General features: G+C 38.2%; 1 protein-coding gene across 2 annotated transcripts in view; it reads left to right on the forward strand.

Annotated features, from left to right (window-relative positions):
* Window positions 1-14,715, forward strand: part of osbp2b (oxysterol binding protein 2b) — a 74,160-nt gene extending 59,445 nt beyond the window's left edge. For both annotated transcript variants that reach the window (XM_016558090.1, XM_016558091.1), the window contains 11 exons: window positions 5,028-5,226; window positions 5,381-5,504; window positions 6,355-6,421; window positions 7,211-7,363; window positions 8,224-8,469; window positions 8,982-9,102; window positions 9,335-9,438; window positions 10,133-10,228; window positions 10,429-10,613; window positions 12,784-13,004; window positions 13,587-14,715. In XM_016558090.1, the coding sequence (XP_016413576.1) occupies window positions 5,028-5,226; window positions 5,381-5,504; window positions 6,355-6,421; window positions 7,211-7,363; window positions 8,224-8,469; window positions 8,982-9,102; window positions 9,335-9,438; window positions 10,133-10,228; window positions 10,429-10,613; window positions 12,784-13,004; window positions 13,587-13,729 (1,659 nt within the window). In that variant the 3' untranslated portion in view covers window positions 13,730-14,715. The remainder of the gene's footprint in view (window positions 1-5,027; window positions 5,227-5,380; window positions 5,505-6,354; window positions 6,422-7,210; window positions 7,364-8,223; window positions 8,470-8,981; window positions 9,103-9,334; window positions 9,439-10,132; window positions 10,229-10,428; window positions 10,614-12,783; window positions 13,005-13,586) is intronic.
* Window positions 14,716-14,902: the final 187 nt, after the last annotated feature.

Here is a 14,902-nt window from a genome sequence, read left to right on the forward strand (position 1 = left end):
ACAGTTATTTGAATTAATTAATTATAACATTTAGCTACTTGAATTAATTATGAGAGAGAGAGAGAGAGAGAGAGAGAGAGAGGTGACAGTTGGCTGTGTGGATTAGCCTACCTGCGTCTGTGCGTCTCTTTTTTTAATCTATTTTATTAATAAAAGTCACGGGGCAGCATTCTCAAGAAGTCTGTGTCCTCCTGAATGTTTGTACACGTGCGCAGCACGATAATCGTTGCATCCCTATGTAGTACTGAATTGTGGAGTTAAACCGTTAAACAGTTTTTCACCAATTCTGTGTTCAGGATTTTTTTTGGGCGGGGCTAAAATGGTGGCTCGATGACGCAATGGAGCCACCGAGCATGGCCCCGCCCCTAACACTATAAGATGTGTGTTCGACTTGAAGCAGCACTGCGCAGATCGATCGGTGTGTGACATCAAAGTACAGAGCTAGAGAGAGCAGACGACTCCTCATGCTTTCGAATCGCTCTCGTGTCATACACTGGTCGAACACACCTAATAACTACAGCGCAGTGGTTTGCACGCTCAATCGCGAGTTACTGCCGTTCGTTGCTACAGCCTAGAGGTTGCTAGCTAGCTATGCCTTCGTCACGTAAATGCATAATACCTGGTTGCAATAATTTACAAAACAGCTCGGTCTCCTCATTTAAATAAGCTGCAGAGGAAGACAGTTGAGAGAGAGATGACAGCTTTTCCGCAAGTGGGCGTGGTTTCAGCGCCGCCAGCGGACACTCCCCCAGCGTCTGAGTGCAGAGAATACTGCTTATTTTTTCAAGATTTTGATAGCTTATTTTATTCAATTGGCGTTTTTTTTTAGTATTCAAATTTGACTGGGTGGTTATTAATAACACATTTTTCTGTGGTGTGATAAACTCAGAACACACATTTAATATTGACTTTACACGGACTTTAAGTGTCCAAATAGTTTTTGAGCTGCTGTGTTTGTGTATAAGAATAGTTTCACAAAACCAAAGTGAAACTCTATCTAGATTCTGGACATGTTGAAATATTATTGGGAATCTCACTGAATTTCACTAAATTCAGTGAACCAACTTTCAGTTTTACACACTGAATCACATGGCTCTCCCTCCCCCTCAACTATTTTAAATGGCATTTCTCGAATATGTGGATGTATAACACACATGCGTCTCTTTCCTCTAAGCTCTTCCTTAAGTCACGAGCAGTCTGGGGCCCAGGGTCTCACTCAGCAAAAAAAGTGGAAGTTTGCATATGTTAAAGGTGAGGAGCTGTAGTTTCATGAACGTGTGAGGAAGCCACAGTCACATGCTAAGCGTAGCACAGAGGATCCTCTCTCACAGCAGAGCTCTGGACACGTAGTGCTGACAGGAATCAGGTAAGGGCTGGTTTGTTGCTCTGTTTGTGGACTTTAAGGGCACAGAAGTGTAAGTGGGATGCAAAGAGTGGAGAGACCTATACTATTGCTTTTGAACTATGTTCTGTACAAGGTCCAAAATTAGCATCTGCAACGCGCCAAATGCAAGTAAATATGGACTTGGTGAGTAAATAAATCTAGCGAGTTGGCTTGAAACTTTATTAGGGACTGTAACATAATACCTACTTTAAGTCAAAAAGTAAAATGATTTTCTGATGCTTGCTGATGTAAATTATTTGAGTGATTAGAATATATGGAGGTTATGATAAAAAAATGTATAGATGTTATAATAAAAATATAGACAACGATATACAAATAAATGTTTATTGAAGTTTTGCCTCAATTTTATTAGCAGAAATTTTTATATGAGGCCTAAATTGTTTTTCCCCATTAATCCATGCATTGATGCCTCCAAATGAAAATATAAGAATTATCATGTTTTTATGAAGGTCCTGTACGTACAGTGACCTGCAATGACCTATCATTAATATGCAACAAAAACAGCTATGTAATGCGATATATGCATATATAATTGTATACTTTTTCTCTTTTAAATATACATTTTTTAGTATGTAATATTTTATTCATTCAATTTTTAAAAATAGATTTGGCAGACGTTTTGTCCAAAGCAACTGCATTCAAGCTATATGTTTTTTCATTACCTTGGAATTGAACCCATAACTTTGGCATTACTACAGGATCTTGTAACTTTTTTTCAATTTATCTGCCATTGGCAGTTGTGGTAAAAGGTGAATTTTGGACACTGATTCTGTGCCCATTTTGTTAGAAATTGAGCTCAGTGTGGTTCCTGATAAATCCAGCAGACTGGGGTCAGTCAGATGAGTCGTGTGATTGTGCCTCCATATGAGACTAGGGAGATGGACAAAGAAACATTGATCAAGAGAGAAGAAGAGAGTGCAGATACCCAGAGGCAGTGACACCGTAAAAGACGTGATTGGTTGTGACTGCGTGCTGCTTTGTGGCTGTACTGTAGTCTCAGTTATTAATGTGATTGATGAGCTCTGATGAGAGAGAAGCTCTCACAAAAACTGAGTTAGTTACAGCGGTTATTTTTAGTGAAACCTATGTGTGGTGTGGGTTATTATTCTTAATAATGAGCAAGAAACATGCTATTTGTCATACATTGCACTATATGTAGTGAAGAAATTGCTAGGTTTTCAGGTTTCAGTGCTATGGAATGAGAACACCGAATAATTGAATTGGGATGAATAATGACACTGTATTGTCTTCTGCAATTGAACTGAATTTATTCTTACCTAATTGAATAATTTTGCAGCATTGAGGCTGTTTCTCCTGTTTATTACTGAAAAGCTGGTTCAAAGTGATCTATATTGTATCAAGCTCTATATAAATAAATGTTACTTGACTATAGAAAGGAAAAAAGCTCTTTAAAATCTCTTAAATTAAATAGAGAGCAAATGGAGACGTATAGTTCTGCTGAAAATTATACTGAACCATGACTGTGAACTCGAAAAAAGTCTAATGAGGTTTGAAAGAGCAACCTCTGAGCAATAACATTTTCCTGTGGGTACAAGCATGTGACCGTGTTGTTGACCAAGAGTAACCTCTCTTAGATGCTTATATTACTCAATGCTGCTAATCCGAGACTCAACAAAAAAAAAAGCATGACTCCGCTCATAGACAGTCTGTATGTTTGCGTGTTTCTGAACGTGCACTGGCCATCAGATTTACTCTTTCATTTCTGCTTTGAGTTGAACCATAGAGCTACGACCCATGATCAATTTCATCAGATCTTTTCAACATTTTTGTCATAGACATGTCAAATATAATTTCTTAGATGTTGTGAAGCATTTCACAAACATTTTGATAAGAACAATAAACAAAAGTCAGGAGAGAAATCTAGAAGAAAGGTGGAGAAAGAGGAAGGCAGAGAGAGCAAGGTATTTCCATGATCTCTTCCTGTGGGGACCGTTTTTATGAGGAAACAGGTGAATTCATGTGTGGTGCCTACGGCAGGAGGACAGATAAGATCCCTCGAGAATTGGGAGCCGGGATTATCGTGATGGAGATAGCGAGGGAAAACAGAGAGAGGATGAGGATGTGGAGGCAGTATTTGCTGTACGGCTTTGAAATTGATAACATTTTAAAATATATTTCTAGCTTATGGTAATATATTTTCAAATGAAACAAATGGTATTTACATATGGTGTTAACCTCCATGTACAGTATATTACTGTAAAATATTTTTAAAATATATATGCATTTAATTTCTTGTTGTAAATCTCATTTTAGATAACTTTTTTTAAATTTAAAATCGTTTAGTTAAAAAATAAAAGATTTTAAAGGATTATTTGTTTCTGTTGTTTTTTGAAAATGTGAATTATGTTGGAATTATTTTATTAAAATATTTAAAATCCTTAAAGACTGAGACAGTCGCCTGCAGCTAAAAATAACTATTGTTCTTAATAGTTTACTTACTTTTGAACCACTAATCCAATCTGTATGCTTGAAAAAAAGTCACATGAAGAGGATTCACATTCAGAAGCTCTGTAGTGAATGTGGTTGCATCAAGTTTGATTCATTAAAGAAACCCATGTGGTTTGTTCCTCTGATCCAAACAGGAAAGATTGTTGATGCTTAGTCCCAGCCTGTGCCCAGATTGGTTCAAACTGTCATCTACCCAACCAATAAAAAGCACATGGGGTTCTTTGGAACTTTGAACAAAAGCAAAGGGAAAGTTTTTTACACTCTTTTTTTTTCTTCAAATGCAAAGTGAAAGTATTGGTGTACATAAAAACAAACAGAAAATAACCCATGCACAGCAGAACTTTGGCATAACACAAACCAAAAACAAGGATGAAACAGCACTACATATAGGATAAAGCATTGGAATTTTGGCGATATCCCGGTAGAATCGTTTCTGACGGTGATACCAGGTCCAGTGAGGAGTACAGCCAAGGGCTCACTCGATCTGTTTGGGTGTTATACGATGTAAATAATTCTTATATAGTTTGCAAAGATCATTTGCACTATTTGTTCAGTTGCACTCAGTATATTCTTTCTCATTTTGAGTGCAGTTTGTGAAAATCATTTACACTGTTATTTTGACTACTTGCTAAAGTTTGCATTTGTTGTTCATGTTCAGATTGAAAATATATTTCTCTGAAAAAAAGTTGCTTTTGATTCAGTGATCTTTCTATTTACTCCCCGAGATATATATTATCAGTAAATAAAATAGACCGGTTTTTCACTGAAAAACGGCTTGAATAATATTGTAATAAATTGCTATAACTTGCTTAGGTAAGTTAGATGTAGACTCGTTTCATTTGGAAGTGTAAAACATCCGAGTATAATCTTCAGGAGTTTGTTTGTGTTCTCCAAAAAAATTAGTTTGTCTAGTTAGGGTTTATCCAATGCGACTTACATTGCATTCAAGGTATATGATCTCAGTTCATGCACTCCCAGGGAAGCAAACCCATCACCTAACACCATGCTCTTCTGTTTCATCTGTGGTTGAATCAAAGGTTGATCTTTAGGAGCAGAATCAAGCCCCCCTGGTCTAAATAGCACTTTTATATTGTTCCTGAAGCTTCTGTGTTTGTGTTTATGTTTAGTCCCTGTTTTGTACCTTCCTGCGCAGGCGTGTCGAGATTTCTTGGACCTGGCAGAGAGCCACAGCCGCAGATGGCAGCGAGTACTTCAGCATGAGCGAGAGCAGCGCACACACCTGGAGGAGACCATTGAGCAACTAGCCAAGCAGCACAACAGCCTGGAACGAGCCTGGAGAGAGGCCCCCGCGCACGCCGTCAACACGCCCGCTACGCCCGCCACCGACACAGGTGAGACACGCCACCCCTACCGCAGCGTGATCATTCATAAATGAATATTATAGAAGTGAATGAGCTCAGTTATGAGACATGGCATGATGGCAAACCAGCATGACTGCTGTAATGGTACTGTTGTGCCTGTTTTTGACTACTTGTGCGTGCACAGGAGTGAGTGAAAGGCCCAGGAAAGAGGAGGCGAGTGATGAAGATGAGGATACAGAGTATTTTGATGCCATGGAAGACTCACCTGCTTTTATAACAGTGACTGCCACAGACCCCTCTCACCACAGGTTACCTTCATCCCCACTTAACCCAAAAATGAAAGTCATACGTTTTTCAACAACATTAGGGTAAATAAATTATGACAGAATTTTCCTTTTTTTGAGGAGAGTTCGAAGAATAGTGGTTCAAAGATTAAATGCAGACATTTTATTAATAATGAATTCAAAACACATTTCTTAAGTCAATTTCTACTACCTACTGATAAACAGTACACCAAAAGTCATTCATTTCCAATGGAGAGTAGTATGGGAGCTGCATGGAGTTTCGACCATATGAATATGCATAATTTTTGGGTCTGATTTATGCTTCAATTGCATTTACATATTTGAACTCAACCATATGTGACCACCTGACTGAATGAGATGTATTCCAATCAAAATTATGAGCATGATGTGAAAATGACCAAATGTTTTGCACTAAAACAATTATTTTAATACTATAAGTGGTTATGAATAACTATGTCTGAAATAACAATTTTATAAATTAATGTAATTTATACAATATTTATTATATAATTTATAAAATATTTTATAATTCTGAAATAATTATTTTATCAATTATTACACAAGTATTTATATTGAATAGCCCTAAAAAAAACTATGCTTTTCATTCAAATGTATTGTGTGGATATATTCACGCATTCACTATTCATTCATTACGGTTGTGAATAAGTGGAGGATAACACTTGTGATTTTTTTTATTTTTTTTTATCTGGTCCTAGTAAGAGGCTCTTGTTCTCTGGTTGACTCCTGAAACCTTTATTCCATCAGTAAAACACAATGCCACACCTTTATTCTGCTTATTTGCCTGCATCTCATCCTCTTACTGTCTCTCTCTCTCTCTTTCTTGTGTGTGCAGACGTTCTCAGAGTAATCTCAGTGGTGCTAGTGGAGGACAGCCCAGTGACTGGAACCAGGAAGACAATGTGAGTGTGACATGAAACAAGAGCTGAAACAAAGGTTATATACAGGTGCATCTCAATAAATTAGAATGTCGTGGAAAAGTTCATTTATTTCAGTAATTCAACTCAAATTGTGAAACTTGTGTATTAAATAAATTCAGTGCACACAGACTGAGGTAGTTTAAGTCTTTGGTTCTTTTAATTGTGATGATTTTGGCTCACATTTAACAAAAATTTCCACGACATTCTAATTTATTGAGATGCACCTGTACACTAGGATCCAAAAAACAACAATGCAAATCTCAGATTTAAAATCGAATTTAAAAGGGAGACAAACAAAATGCTAAGGCATTCTGAAATACTAAAAATCATTTGTTACAAGAGCCTGAAATTCGCTTCAAATTTGTAATGAAAAGTTTTTTTTTATTATTGTACTAATGTGAAGTGGAAGCATTTTCATTAGTGGCCTCAGACTTTTGGACCCCACTGTATTTCTTGTGGCATAAAGATCCAGTAGACTCCGCGTGACTGTGAATGTTTCCTCAGGCGGTCTGTGTTCATCTTTGACTCTCACAGCTGTTGTTCATCTCAATTAACCAAATCTTAATTAACTGATATCTGCTCTCCTCGTTTCATCTTTCTCTCGGTGACTCACTTTCTGAGACAGATGGAGCATCAGTCAGCTGTCAGTGTTTATGCATTACGTTCCTCAAGGGCACTCAGGCCCTTTAAATAATGTCTTTCAGCACAAATATATTTCATAAATTTCTGATGTTTTTTTAATACAAACACTCTTGTCTGTGTCTTTTTTAGTGTTCTGTGAGCAGTAATGATTTTTCAGGGAAAGAGCTGCAGCCTCACAGGAAGAGGCGGACCCAGATCCCAGAGAAGCCCAACTATTCGCTCAATCTGTGGAGCATCATGAAGAATTGCATTGGCAAAGAACTCTCTAAGATCCCAATGCCTGTAAGTGATATCACATATTGGGGAAATGGTCCTAAATGAAAGAATAGAATCAGTGCATTGCTGTTCTTTGAGAACTGTAAGCAAAATGTGCCCAGATTATATATCATTTGCATGTACACTACTGTTCAAAAGTGTGGGGTCAGTGAGTTTTAAAAAAAAGAAATTAATATTTTTATTCATGCATTAAAAAATGACAGTAAAGACATTTATAAATTCGTAAAAGATTTCTATTTTAACAGATTTGAACGAATATACCACCATTCTCACAAAAATATTAAGCAGCACCAGTTATCAACATTGATAATAAATGTATTTTGAACACCAAATCAGCATATTAGAATGAAGGATCATGTGACACTGAAACTGGAGTAATGGCTGCTGAAAATCTGCTGAAGCTTTGCCAGCACAGAAATAAATCACTTTTTAAAATATATGAAAATAGAGTTATTTTAAATTGCAGTAATATTTCACAATATTACAGTTTTACTGATCATATAAATGGTGAGCATAATAGACTTCTTTTAAAAACATTATAAAAATCTTATCGACCCCAAACTTTCGAACTCGAGTCTATGTATTTTTTAAGCTAATATTGTTCACAACCCTTTGCTATATGGAAGAGAAGGTGACAGTTCTCTTTTAACTTAAGTTTGAAAAAAAGGCAAAGAATACAAAGCTAAAGCTGCCACAATGTATTTTAAAGTAACAAATTTAGCTGGATGCTAACCTTTTTAATTCCAAAACAAACTTGGAGAATGGATCTGTGGTCACAAGACGATTGCAGTATCTCCACATACTCAACAATATGTAGTAAGAATGTGAATTGGGACACAGGTGTCTTCCTCTCTCCTCGTGTCCAGGTGAACTTCAACGAGCCCCTGTCCATGCTGCAGCGCTTGACCGAGGATTTGGAGTACCACGAGCTGCTGGATAAGGCGGCGCGCTGTGAGAACTCTCTGGAGCAGATGTGTCTGGTCGCAGCCTTCTCCGTCTCCTCATACTCCACCACAGTGCACCGGACGGCCAAGCCCTTCAACCCTCTCCTGGGAGAGACCTATGAACTGGACCGCCTGGAAGAATTCGGCTATCGTTCCATCTGTGAACAGGTCAGTGTTATGAGGAAAGCTATCCGTTAGCATTTATATTCACCTCAGTAGCGGTTGTTCAGCTAGAACAGGGCACTCCAATATATGTTTTTTTTCCAATATATGGTAAAGCTGAATTTTCAGCATCCATTACTCCAGTCTTCGGTGTCACATGATCCTTCAGAAATCATTCTAATATGCTGATTTGGTGATGAAGAAACAGTTTTGCTGCTGAATTCATTTTACATCGAAAGCAGCATATAAATTTAGCAACAAGGGAGGAAATGAGAAATTAAGCAATTTATTATAACGCGGCGTCACAACACTTATTTTCAGTCACCTTCAGCCATTACTGGAAATGCTTCTCATGCAAGGTTCAGTGATCAGAGGGGTAATTATGGTTGAAGGTGACTGTGAGAATACCAGAATTACACATAGAATGTCTGAACTGATTTGAATGAATAATGACACAGCACCCCCTAGTGGTGAATTTTATATTTAGCACTCGACTGCTATTTGCCTGTATCTTTCAGGTCAGTCATCATCCGCCGGCAGCCGCTCATCATGTGATGTCACAGCGAGGCTGGACCCTGTGGCAGGAAATCACCATTGCTAGCAAGTTCCGTGGCAAATACCTCTCTATCATGCCTCTGGGTGAGTCTCCTCTCCTCTCTTGACCATCTCACTAATTCACTATTCTTCATATAAACAAATGTACACATATGTACTAGGTTGTAAGTAACACAAAATCTATAATCATTGTTTATGCTGATTTAATTTATTGTCACACAGAGGATTTAATTCTGTATTTCTCTCTTGACTTCACCTGATTTTGTATGTCATATTGTGATAAAGATGAACATTGATTATCTGTCTGTCTAACCAGGTGTGATCCACCTACAGTTTCATGCGAGTGGAAACCACTATGTGTGGCGTAAAGTCACCTCCACCGTGCACAACATCATTGTGGGCAAACTGTGGATTGATCAGGTTGAACTTCTGACATTATTCAATTTCTATGATTACCAGAATTTTTTGCAGTAGTTTGTCAAATATGCAAAGCTTAGAAATGTCAAGGGGAATATATTGCTTGTAGGTCCATGCTTGTAGAATATATTCTTTGTAGGACCTAGTTTTACTCAATTTTGATGTCCTCTTTTGAATAACAATGACTAAAAAAAACCAGTTTGGCAATTAAACAATGCAGCCAACAGTATTGTTAATGGGATAGTTCACCCAAAAGTGAACATTTTGTCATCCTTTACTCACACTCATGTCGTTCCAAACCTGTATTCTTTCATATTTTTAACATAGAAGATATTTTGAAGAATGCTGGTAATCAAAGAGTTGATGGTCCCCATTGACTTCCATAGTATTTCTTTCCCTACTATGGAAGTCAGTGGGGACCAATAACCGTTTGCTTCTTCAAAATATCATCTTTTGTGTTCCAACATACGAAAGAATACAGGTTTGGAACGACATGAGGGTGAGTAAATGATGACAAAATGACCTATTCCTTGAAGTTTTAACTAAAAAATTCAGACTTTGTTTTGGCTTTAAGACATGTTTTCTGTTCAATATCAAATACGACTTTATTAAAGAAAAACACATCATACCTCCATGACCCCCAGATTTTAGGTATATGGTATTTCTCTCTTTTCATCTTCTATTTTCTTTGTTGCAGTCAGGAGATATTGACATAGTCAACCACAGGACCAAAGAGACCTGTCAGCTCAAGTTCTCTCCGTACAGTTACTTTTCAAGGGAAGTCCCACGAAAGGTATGTTTTGGACTTAAATCGTCCCTGTTCCTCCCGCTGTGATTCATCTGTGAGTTATACTGACAGCAGATAAGAGCCCTTAATGATGTTTGTCATGGCTAAACTTTCTATCCTGCTCTGCCCTCTCTCTGTCTCTTCATGCTTCTATAGTTCAACCCCAGAGCTTGTTATCCTTGTTCTCCTTGTTCTTCCACTGTAAGGTCACAGGGGTGGTGAAGGACAGTGACAGCCAGGCCCACTACATCCTGTCAGGTACATGGGATGACAAGATGGAGAGCGCCAAGATCATGCAGAGTAGCAGAGGAAGCAGCAGCTCTGAGGGCAAACAGAAGACTGTCTATCAGACGCTCACACCCAAACTGCTGTGGAAGAAATACCCTCTACCGTAAGACACAGCATTAATGTCAATCAATAAAGTACTGGCCTACCTCCATATACTAAGTGAACTAACTACTGACCCTACCTATCAACCAAACAAATTTTCAAAACGACTGAATCTTCCTACCAGACTAACTCCCTATAGACAGACCTACCTGCCTACCTACAAACCAAACTAAATACCTACCTAAACAAAGGTAGTTTGTTCAGTAGGTAGGTACTGCATTTTGCAGGTAAGTGGTAGTAACAGTACATTGGTAGATACTAGTGCTGTCAAACGATTAATCGCGAATAATCGCATACAAAATAAAAGTTTTTGTTTGCATTATATACGTGTGTGTTCTGTGTATATTTATTATGTATACATATACACACACATACAGTATATATATTTTGAAAATATTTACATGTATTTACATGTCTATATTTATATTCATATAATTTATATTATAAATAAATATATTTAATAAATAAACAACCTATTTTTCTGAAATATATACATGCATGTGTTTGTATTTATATGTACTTAATAAATAAAGCAAAACAGTGTAAAGAAATACTCTTTGTGAGAAGCAGTCAATCAGCAGAAGTTAAAAAGCACTAGTAGATACTTACCTGCCAAACAACTTACAGACTAAACAACCTACCAGACTCACTACCGACAGACCAAACTACCTGCCTGCAGAGCCAACTACCTCGTTGACTACCTACTTACCTACCAAACTAAATGCTGAACTAAAGATGTACTATGGCATTACCTACCTAATGGCGCTTTTCCACTGCATGGTATGGCTCGGTACGGTTCACCAGCACAGCCAGCGAAGGATTGACAACTTTTTGACAAATTTGACAAATTGACAACAATTTTTTAACAACCAAAAAGTGGCTGTTTCGTTGTCTGTTGAGGAAGTACAGACGTTCCTCTCGTTGATAGCAGAGGAGCGGATCCAGCGAGAGCTTGATGGGGCAACGCAGAATGAAAAAGTTTTTCAGGAGTCGAGGCAGTAGAGGCAGAGCAAGTAACGACATGTGAATAATCCCGCCCACTCTAAAGCGATACTAAACTGCAGTGGAAACGCAAACCGAGCCGAGCCGTGCCGTGCAGAGTCGTACCACGCAGTGAAAAAGCGCCATAAGTCTAAAGGTAGTTTAGTAGTTAGTGTGCTGGGTAAGTAGCTCATTATGTAGGTAGCTACTTACCTACTTACCTGCCAGACTATCTGCAGAACTACAGTATTCAGCATAAATGAGTACATCCCCTATAAAACTTAATCAATTCCGCAATTACTGTTTGGAGATGTAATATTCCAGCAAGTCTGCTTGATCAATTACCAAAGAAGCATGACAAAATGATTCAGGAAAATAAGATTTTCTTATCAAAGTTATAAAATGTTGTGTTGCAAAAAGTAGTGCATCCTCCTAAAAAGTTGCATTTTACAAATAAAGGTTTGTTTGTAAAATGTTTACATGCTTTTCTTCTCTTCTTTTTGCTCTTAATAGCTCCCACTTGCTGTGGTGGAGCAGTTATGAAATATTATTCTTGTAAATACTTTCTAGCATTTCAGTATTTTTTAGAAATAAATATGCATGCAAATTACAGCGAAGTGCAACAGTTTCCATACAGAGGTCAAAAATGGATTTCAACATTGAATTTAGAAATTTTTTTTATCTTGTAAACAAGATATGTGGATTCGGATGGCAATTAAATTACCACACAACTTTGCTGTTTGTCAAAAAACACTAGGTAATTCGGCCAGGGATTTGTACGCGGGTGGTGGGAGAAAAACACCGGCATTCTGTATTTGGACAGCAATAAAATCACCAACTAACCCCTGTAAATGTTGAAAATCCCTTATGTCCCCATGAGAAACAATTACCATCGGAATCGGGCTAATTTTGCTAGAAAAAGAGCAGGAGAAATACCAGAGTTGGCAAAAGAATGATTGCATTGGTATCTTCTACTACTTACCTGCCAAAGTACCTACAGTCTAAACAGCATACCTACCAGAGTCCAGACTCATTACTGACAAACCAAAATTGCCTACCTGCAGAAATACCTTCTTCACTTCCTACTTACCCACTTAACTAAAGGTGGCCTTGCAGATCAAATTATAAAGTTAGATTCTCAGATCATTTTTGCATTTGTTTCTCATTCTCTTCTCCTCTCTATCTCTCAGAGAGAATGCTGAGAACATGTACTGTTTCTCCGCTCTGGCTTTGACCCTGAATGAGGAAGAGGAGGGTGTGTGTTGGACGGACAGCAGGCTGAGGCCAGACCAGCGGCTGATGGAAGCGGGACGCTGGGACGAGGCCAACGTAGAGAAGCAGAGGCTGGAGGAAAAACAGAGAGCTAGGAGGAGGAGGAGAGAAGCTGAGGCCTCTAAGGCCATCGATGAAGGTGAGCGGAGGTCCAAGGTCCAAGATGGTTACATCTCTGTGACATTGTGTCGATGTAGAAGTTTTGAAAACCATGAAACTAGGGGTGTTATTATTTGCATTGCTGCAAAAACTAATATTCACTTCTTGTTTATTGGACTGTTTTATAAAATCAATATCACATTTGCAATCGTACTGATATTTGGAGAAAAAACTGTACTCTATATAAATATATATAATATATATAATATGATATAAATATAAAAGACATATAAAAGTCATACGGGGGCATATTCCCATATCTTGAATTTTGGGGGAATTCTAAATGAATTTTAATAGACTAATCACTTTAAATGTGCCCGCGCCGTAGTCTAACCTACATCTTATAGCGTATGCGTGCACCCTGTGGGTGTGTTTTTGTTTCGTTTTTGCGATATACTCGATAATGTCAAATCGCATATCTTTTAAACAACAATTACGATATTATTGTAGATGATATATATTGCACACCCCTACATGAAACTATACATTCCATTTGTCAACCACAACGTTTGTGCCACAGTTCAAGCTGTTCTCCTGGTGATGTTGTTGTTTTGCGTTACAGGACAGGACTTTGAAAGCTACATGCCGCTGTGGTTCCACCAGAGGACGGATGGACTGACGGGAGAGACTATTTACGTTTATAAGGGGGGTTACTGGGAGGCCAAAGAAAGACAAGCCTGGAATATGAGTCCCGATATCTTCTGAACACGCAAAACAATTGACTAACTCTGCAGACAGACAAAGACAAAAGAGGAATACATGGAATACCTCTACATGGACTCATCAGGGCCTTTGGACTGCAGAGGTAGTGGAGACACCTGCGCTGTTTGATCTCTTAGAGCGCGTGTGTGTGTGTGTGTGTGTGTGTGTGTGTGTGTGTTTAAGTGTGTGTTTTTGCAGCCCAATGACATATATTCTTGCCCTACTCTTAAACAGACTACTAAAATGGGAGAACAGAAGAATGTTCTCTCTGAAGTTCACCTTAAAGACGAGTGTGTGGGAGAAATGCGCAGTTGAACTCTTAGCCAAGTGCCGCCCCAGTTTATCTTCCAAAGCAAATCAGGTTCTTTTTATTCAGTACAACCCCATCACAAATGCACTTTCCTCTCTTCCCAGCAGTGAAGTACACTGGACTGAGTCTTGTTTATAAAGAGATCATATCAAAGATGCTGGCCTGGACAGCACATGAAGAAAGTCACATATGAAGGAGAGACTCACTCGACTTAACACAACGCAGCTGAAATATTTCAAAGAATTGTCTGATTGTTCAGCTTGTGTACTTCTTTTAGTTTCATATCAACAACAGTACCATATTTGGGCAAGGGAAGTTCTTGTATTTGTATATCCCAGGAGCACAATCAGGCTCCTATTGGAAACAGCTGAAGACTTTCTCCCTGGCTCCGCCCCCTTTGCATAGCAAATAACAGTAAAGATTCATCTCATGTCTTCAGTTAACCAATGAGCTTCAGGCAAGCATTAAAAGAGCCCTTGTGTCTGTTGTATTGGACAGTGCAGGTATTCGGACACAAATGTGTTTTACACCCATGAATTGTCATGCACATTAATTAGCTGCTTCCTGCATTGGCTCAGTGGAGCCCCCAGTGGTCATTATCATGTTACTGTGACTGCCACAGTACAATGCATATCAATGCAATAAAAAAAAAAAATACTATTTTGTACAATCAGGATACTTAAAGGGGTGGTTCACTGGGTTTTTTCTAGGCTTGATTGTGTTTATGGGGTGCAGTTCAACATGTGTTAATGCTTCGTTTAAAAAAAAAAAAACGCATTATTTTTCACATAGTTTACCTTTATTCCACACCGCTCTGTCCCTTCTCTGAGAAATGGGCTGATCTTTTCCTGTTTTTATGAAGCCCC

This window comes from Sinocyclocheilus rhinocerous, unplaced genomic scaffold, assembly GCF_001515625.1.
Source record: "Sinocyclocheilus rhinocerous isolate Xijiao unplaced genomic scaffold, SAMN03320098_v1.1 scaffold196, whole genome shotgun sequence".
Taxonomy (NCBI): Eukaryota; Metazoa; Chordata; class Actinopteri; order Cypriniformes; family Cyprinidae; genus Sinocyclocheilus; species Sinocyclocheilus rhinocerous.